General features: G+C 47.0%; 1 protein-coding gene and 1 pseudogene across 1 annotated transcript in view; both read left to right on the top strand.

Moving 5' to 3' along the window:
- The first annotated feature begins 769 nt into the window (after positions 1-769).
- LOC116545136 lies at positions 770-1,384 on the top strand (annotated as a pseudogene).
- A 5,210-nt stretch (positions 1,385-6,594) lies between these two features.
- The window catches only part of SCAMP2 (secretory carrier membrane protein 2), a 36,521-nt gene continuing 35,060 nt past the window's right edge, over positions 6,595-8,055 (top strand). Inside the window, exon 1 of the mRNA XM_032271745.1 lies at positions 6,595-6,891. Within this exon, the coding sequence (XP_032127636.1) occupies positions 6,835-6,891 (57 nt within the window). The 5' untranslated portion in view covers positions 6,595-6,834. The remainder of the gene's footprint in view (positions 6,892-8,055) is intronic.

Genomic DNA, 8,055 nt, shown 5'->3' with positions numbered 1-8,055 from the left:
AACAACAAAAAGCCAAACATCAAAAAACAAAAACCAACTAAACAAAACTCCACACTTTGGCCCACTCCAAAACCTTTAAAATCCCTAACCCCTTCAGCAGAACTTTGAAAAAGAAAAAGAAAAAAAATTAAAATAAATAAATAAATAAAATCCCTAACCCCGGCCGGTTGTGGTGGTTCATGCCTGTAATCCCAGCACTTCGGGAGGCTGAGGCAGGCAGATCATGAGATCAAGAGATCCAGACTATCCTGGCCAACATGATAAAACCCCATCTGTACTAAAAATACAAAAATTAGCTGGGTGTGGTGGCGCACACCTGTAGTTCCAGCTACTTGGGAGGCTGAGGCAGGAGAATCGCTTGAACCTAGGAGGTGGAGGTTAAAGTCCCAGTTACTTGGGAGGCTGAGATCACGCCACTGCACTCCAGCCTGGCGACAAAGCGAGACTCTGTCTCATAAAAACAAACACAAAATCCTCAGCCTGACCAGGCATGGTGGTTCATGCCTGTAATCCCAGCACTTTGGGAGGCCGAGGCAGGCAGATCACCTGAGGTCAGGAGTTCAAGACCAGCCTGGCCATCATGATGAAACCCCGTCTCTACTAAAAAAATTAGTCGGGCACAGTGGCAGGTGCCTGTAATCCCAGGAGAATTGCTTGAACCAGGGAGGGAGAGGTTGCAGTGAGCCGAGATCATGACCCTGGGTGATGGAGTGAGACTCCATCTCAAAAAAAAAAAAAAAAAAAAAAAAAAAAAAAAATCCCGGCCTGCGCCTCTGCGGTTGCGGTTAGGTCCAGAGGTCCCTAGCGGGATGGTGCCTCGGTGCCAGGTTGAAGTATTGTATTTTGCAAAAAGTGCTGAAATAACAGGAGTTCGTTCAGAGATCATTTCTGTGCCACAAGAAATAAAAGCGTTGCAGCTGTGGAAGGAGATATCCTGGATTGGCTGATGCTAGAAATCAGGTAATATTTGCTGTTCGTCAAGAATATGTCAAGCTTGGAGATCAGCTCCTCCTGCTTCAACCAGGAGACAAAATTGCTGTTATCTCCCCCATTAGCAGAGGGTAGTGCTTTTGAGCCATATAGAGGAGATATGGATGAAGTTGAAGAGAAATCTAAAAACATTATAAACTTTACTGCCGAGAAACTTTCAGTAGATGAAGTCTCACAATTGGTGATTTCTCCGCTCTGTGGTGCAATATCCCGATTTGTAGGGACTACAAGAAATAACTTTGAAGGGAAAAAAGTCATTAGCTTAGAATATGAAGCCTATCTACCCATGGCGGATAATGAAGTCAGAAAGATTTGTAGTGACATTAGGCAGAAATGGCCAGTGAAACACATAGCAGTGTTCCATAGACTTGGCTTGGTTCCAGTGTCAGAAGCAGGCATAATCATTGCTGTATCCTCAGCCCACAGAGCTGCATCCCTTGAAGCTGTGAGCTACGCCATTGATACTTTAAAAGCCAAGGTGCCCATATGGAAAAAGGAAATATACGAAGAGTCGTCATCTTGGAAAAGAAACAAAGAGTGCTTTTGGGCATCCAACAATTAATCACTTAACATTTTTAGAGCATGCAATCTTAACTTTGTTTATTATCATTGATCACATTTTGATTTTTTTTTCTCTCCACATTAGGATAGTTTACTGAAGTATAATCTCTTATATTATACCGGTAGGACAAAAGGGAGAAAAAAGAAGCAAGATAAATGGGTCTGTAGGATGAATTGTTATTGAAAATGGAACTAAAGATAGAAGGAGGACTGCAGGAAAGAAATTGAATAATTTAAATGTGAGGAAAGATGTCTGTGGTAGACATGTCCTTCCATGACTAATTTCTAATTGAATCTCAACTCACATTGAGGTATGGGTCCTCCTCAGTGACTTTAACTGGCTCGGGAAGATACTCCCCCACTGACCCCACCTTACCAGCCCCGTCCCAGTTCAGGGATAGCATTGTTACCAAGGATGCATAACAGGAATGTTGGCAGAACTGGAAAGTATTAAAAAATCATTATCAGACAGTCTTGATATTGTATATTTTCAGAAATATATTAAAAATAATAAACTGAAACTCATGATTTCAAAAGTTAAAAAAAATAATAATAATCCCTAACCCTAAACTCCTTGGGGAGACAGATTTAGGGTTTTCTCCCATGCCCTCATTAGGTCACCCTATGATTAAACAAACCTTTTTCTTTGCTGCAACCCGGTGCCTCAGCACGCTGATTTCCTCTGGTAATGAACTTACTGCAGTTACAATCTGACGCTATCTCCAGGTAGAAAGTGTCAGAATTAAATTAAATTGAAGGAAACCCAGTTAGGGTCTGCTACAGAATTGCTTGATGTGTGGAGAGACAACCCCACACATCAGGTGTCAGAAGTATTGTGGTGAATGACTGTTGAGCGAGTCTGTAGTTGTGAGGGAGAAAAAGACACTGCTTTTTTCGTCAATTCTCAAAACAACCCTGTGAGACTGTAACTGCCCAACAGTTTCCCCTTGCCTGCTACCTAGGCAGAGCCAGTTTATCAAGACAGGGAAATTGCAATGGAGAAAGAGTAAATTCATGCAAAGCCAGCTGTGCAGAAGATAGTTTTATTACTCAAATCAGTCTTCCTGAGCATTCGGGCATCAGAGTATGTATGTATGTATGTATGTATTTATTTATGACAGAGTCTTGCTCTGTAGCCCAGGCTGGAGTGCAGTGGCGTGATCTTGGTTTACTGCAACCTCCACCTCCCAGGTTCAAGCAATTCTCTGCCTTAGCCTCCGGAGTAGCTAGGATTACAGGCATGCACCACCACATCTGGTGAATGTTGTATTTTTAGTAGAGAATTTTGTGTTTTTTTTTTTTTAGTAGAGAATTTTGTTTTTTTTTAAATTTTTTTTATTTTTTTAGAGATGGGTTTTCTCCATGTTGGTCAGGCTGGTCTTGAACTCCCGACCTCAGGTGATCCTGCCTGCCTCGGCCTCCCAAAGTGGTGGGATTATAGGTGTGAACCACCACACCCAGGCGGGACAGGCAATTTCTAAGGGGATACAAAATGAATTATTCCACATCCTCCTACTTGTGTGCAGATATATCCTGAAGTAAAGCTGAGCTGAACCCTAAAGGGTAGTCAGGATTTAGATAGGAGAGAGGAAGGTGAAAGAAATGGATGACCAGGTGCACTGGTGTGTAGCCAAAGTGGGAGGATCAATTGAAGCCATGAGTTCAACACCAGCTTATACAACAAAGCAACACCCTGTCTGTAAACACACAAACAACAAATAAAAGAAATGGATGAGGGAATGAGGAAAACAGTAAAATAGTCACTAAATGTGTATCATGCATGTGGGCTGGGTGCAGTGGGTCATGCCTATAATCCCAGCACTTTGAGAGGCCGAGGTGGACAGATCATTTGAGGTCAAGACCAGCCTGGCCAACATGGTGAAACCCAGTCTCTACTAATATTACCAAAACAAAACAAAACAAAATTAGCTGGGCATGGTGGTACATGCCTGTAATCCCAGCTACTCAGGAGGCTGAAGCAGGAGAATCGCCTGCACCCAGGAGGCAGAGGCTGTAGTGAGCTGAGATCCTGTCACTGCACTCCAGCCTGGGTGAAAGAGTGAGACTTTGTCTCAGAAAAAACAAATAAACAAAAACCCACACAAAAAATAAATGTGTATCATGTGCTTTATACTATGTTAGTGACAGAAATACAACAGTGAGCAAAACAGACCTCAGCCCTACCCTCATGGAGCTTCCAGTCTAGTGGAGGAGACAGAGACAGGAATAAAGAACCACCTATACAAGTATTTTTTTTTTTTTTTTTTTTGAGACGGAGTTTCGCTCTTGTTACCCAGGCTGGAGTGCAATGGCGCGATCTTGGCTCACCGCAACCTCCGCCTCCTGGGTTCAGGCAATTCTCCTGCCTCAGCCTCCTGAGTAGCTGGGATTACAGGCACGCGCCACCATGCCCAGCTAATTTTTTTGTAGTTTTTAGTAGAGACGGGGTTTCACCATGTTGACCAGGATGGTCTCCATCTCTTGACCTTGTGATCCACCTGCCTCCCAAAGTGCTGGGATTACAGGCTTGAGCCACCGCGCCCGGCCCTATACAAGTATTAATTACAATCTGCAATAGGTATTGTGAAGGAAAAGTACAGGGTGATAGGAGAGCTTATGTTGGGTGTGAGGTGCTGATGTAAACGAGAATGAAGGGAAGCTACCCCTGAAGAAAGGCATCTGAACTTGCATCTGAAGGGTAAGGAGAGGTTAACTGGAGGATGATAGTGGGGCATGGGTTAAATGCATACCAGGTAGAGGGAACACATGTGCAAAGGCCCTGAGACAGGAGGGCACAAGGAAAGTTTGTGGGTCTGAAAAGCACTAGCATGGCTGGAATGCTGGGGGTTGGGCACCAGAAGGGGTTAGAAGGAGAGAAAGGTAGGGGCAGATCCTTTAGGACCTTGAAGATAAACTAAGCATTTGGGGCTGGGTGCGGTGGCTCACACCTGTAATCCCAGCACTTTGGAAGGTCAAGGACGGTGGGTCACCTGAGATCACCTGAGGTCAAGAGTTCAAGACCAGCCTGGCCAACAAGGTGAAACCCCATCTCTTAAAAAAAAAAAAAAAAAAAAAAAAGAATTTGGGCCTTTATGGACTTTTTTTTTTTGAGACAGAGTTTCACTCTTTTTGCTCAGGCTGGAGTGCAGTGGTATGATCTCAGCTCACTGCAGCCCTCCCCCCAGCCCAGGTTCAAGTGATTCTCCTGCCTCAGCCTTCCAAGTAGCTGGGATTACAGGTGTGCACCACCACACTTGGCTCATTTTGTATTTTTAGTAGAGACGGGGTTTCACCACGTTGGCCAGGCTGGTCTTGAACACTTGACCTCAGGTGATCCACCTGCTTCTGCCTCCCAAAGTGCTGGGATTACAGGCATGAGCCACCGCGCCTGGCCTGATTTTTTTTTTTTTTTTTTTTTTTTAACTAAGATAGGGCCTCACTCTGTCACTCAGCTGGAGTATAGCGGTGCCATGATGGCTCACTGAGATCAAACAGTCCTGCTTCCTCAGCCTCCTGAGTGGCTGAGAGTACTGGCACAGGCCAGTTTTTTTTTTTTTTTTTTTTTGAGATGGAGTCTTGTTGCTCTGTCATCCAGGCTGGAGTGCAATGGCTCAATCTCGGCTCATGACAACCTCCGCCTCCAGGGTTCAAGTGATTCTCCTTCCTCAGCCTCCTGAGTAGCTGGGATTACAGGCACCCGCCATCATGCCTGGCTTATTTTTGTATTTTCATATAGATGAGGTTTCACCATGTTGATCACCAGGCTGATCTTGAACTCCTGACCTCAGGTGATACCCTCTGCCTCCGCCTCCCAAAGTGCTGGGATTACAGGCGTGAGCCACCACGGCTGGCCTCTTTTTTTTTTTTTAGAAACAGGGTCCTGATATGTTGCCCAGGGTGGTCTCGAACTCCTGGCTTCAAGTGATCCTCCCACCTCTGCCTCCCAAAGTGCTGGGATTACAGGCATGAGCCACACACCCAACCCTTGAAGTTAATTAACCATCAATTAATTTCAATTAATGAAAATTAATTGAAAAATTTTAACGAAGTTTTGTGATAATTTCGCTCCCTTTAAACAGATCTTTGATTACAACATGAAAACAATAGATTAAAGCAAAAAATAAATAAATAAAACAATAGATTAACAGCAATGAACAGCACTGTATTAGTCCAGGGTGAAAATGACAGTGGATGGGATTCGATGACAGCAGAGATGAATAATACCAGAGAGATCCAAATAAATAAGGTGGATTTGGCCAGGCAGTGGCTCATGAGTATAATTCTAGCACTTTAGGAAGCCAAGGCGGGAGATAACTTCAGCCGGGGAGTTTGAGACCAACCTGGGCAACACAGTGAGACTCCCATCTCTGCAAAAAATCGATAAATTAGCTGGTATGGTGACGACCAGCTGTAGTCCCAGCTACTCAGGAGGCTGAGGTGGGAGGATCGCTTGAGCCCAGGAGCTCGAGGCTGCAGTGAGCCATGATCGCCTCACTGCCCTCCCGCCTGGGCGACACTGAGACCCTGTCGCAATAAAACAAAAAAACAAAACGGAGTTGTGGAGAGTGAAGCAGCTACCTCCCCAATGATTGAGGAGGCTATGTTGCTGAATTCCTTCATTCACTTACTAAATGCTTGATGCCCAGGTTCAAGTCCCAACTCAGGTCCCAAAGCTGATGCGCCCAGGAACCGTCATCCCTAAAACGATGAAACGACATCAGAGGACGAGCCGCCCTAAAAGAAGCAGGCTCAGCTCGGGTGGAGGGCTGCTGGATGGTCCTTGCATTTCTCTCTCCCGGAACACGTTCTGCAGAGGAGACGCTTTCCTAGTTCTCCCAAAGCTCACCTGTCACTTTTGTCCTCGGCCCTTGGACTTCTTTCCAAACTTGCTCTCCAGGGAAGTGAAAGGGCTGTTTACTGTCCCATTTTTCAGAGTTTGCTTTAGAAACATAAAATTGTAAAGTATCAGACTGATAGGCAGTTGGGAAGGACTCCGGCCACGCCTCTGGCTCCGTAGACCCTCGGCCGAGACCCCCAAAACCCCGGCAGAGCGAAGTTGTGGACGGAAGCCGAATGCCCAACCGTCGCCTATTGTGGCCCAGGCAGGGGGGCGGAGCGGACCTCGGTGACGTCACAGAGTCACGCCCCCGGGGGAGGGCGCCAGGCCAACGCCAGAACTGCTGCCTCGATCCCGGAAGTGGAGGGTCAACACGAAGCGCCGCTGGGTCTGGGTGCCCGGAGGCAGCAGCGTTCTAGGAGCTTACTCGCTGGCCCCCGATCGCCATGTCGCTTTTCGACACCAACCCCTTCGCGGACCCAGTGGATGTAAACCCCTTCCAGGTAGAGCCCTCCCGCTCCACCCAGCTCCCAGATTTCTCCAGGGCCAAGGGCCGCCGCCCGAGCCTCCTTTGCCAGAACCGGGAGACGTGGCTAGGACGGACGGGTCATATGCCCAATGGGAGAGCGGACTTTGAGGTGTGACCTATCGTAACGCGTGGAGGGCGGGACTAGCAGCAGGTGGAACTGCAGAGGAGGCGGGGCGCTGAAGCCTTGGAGGGAGTGGGGTCTTCTAGTACCCAGAGACGTAGTTGGTCCGACTGGGCTGTGCTGGGGAAGGTGACTGGAGCAGGCACGGTCGGACCCTTAGGGAGGTCCCCTGGCTTCACGGAGAATCGAAATGTGGCTATCACATTCCCTTGTTCTTGGGTAGACACCTGTCTTGAGTCACCTTAGGAGAGGGGGTGACAGCCACATAATGAGGAGTTGGCGAAGCCTCTGGTGGGGTGGGAAAATGTGGGAAAAGCCCAGGACACCTGCCACCACTCCACCACCAGCCAAACAAGTATATAAAATACAGGAGAGCCCCTGAGATTTGTCAGGGAAAGAAGACTGGGAGAGGGCGCGAAGGTAGCCTAAGTTGAAAAATGGCCTTGATAAAAATTCCACACTTTGGCCATGGGTCTAGTTTGGAGTGGGTTTTGACCCGAAAGCCCGAGTTAGGGAGGGAGGAGAGATGAGGGTGGCTCTAAAAGAGTCTGGACCCACAGGGAACGTTTGTCTGATGGACCCGTGTGTGGTGACAGCATAGTTGAGATGCACTGACCTGTGAGTTGGCCTGACCTTTTGAACAGCAACTGAGGAAGAAACAGCCTTCCTGCATTTTTTTTTTTTTTTTTTTGACACAGGGTCTTGCTCTGTTGCCCAGGCAGGAGTGCAGTAGCACAATCTTGGCTCACTGCAGCCTCAACCTCCTGGGTTCAAGTGATTCTTGTGCTTCAGCCTTCCAAGAAACTGGAATTACAGGTGTGCACCACCATACCCGGCTAATTTTTGTATTTTTAGTAGAGACGGGGTTTCACCTTGTTAGCCAGACTGGCCTCAAACTCCTGGCTTCAAGTGATCCACCCATCTTAGCCTCCCAAAGAGCTGGGATTACAGGCATGAGCCACCAGGCCTAGGCTCGCTCTTTCTTCTTTCCTTTTCTTTTCTCTTTTTTTTTTCTCT

Source organism: Sapajus apella, unplaced genomic scaffold (assembly GCF_009761245.1).
Source record: "Sapajus apella isolate SASKATOON/1434 unplaced genomic scaffold, GSC_monkey_1.0 scaffold248, whole genome shotgun sequence".
In the NCBI taxonomy this organism is placed as follows: domain Eukaryota; kingdom Metazoa; phylum Chordata; class Mammalia; order Primates; family Cebidae; genus Sapajus; species Sapajus apella.
Note: the sequence above shows the minus strand (reverse complement) of the source record. Positions and strands in the feature narration are given on the sequence as shown.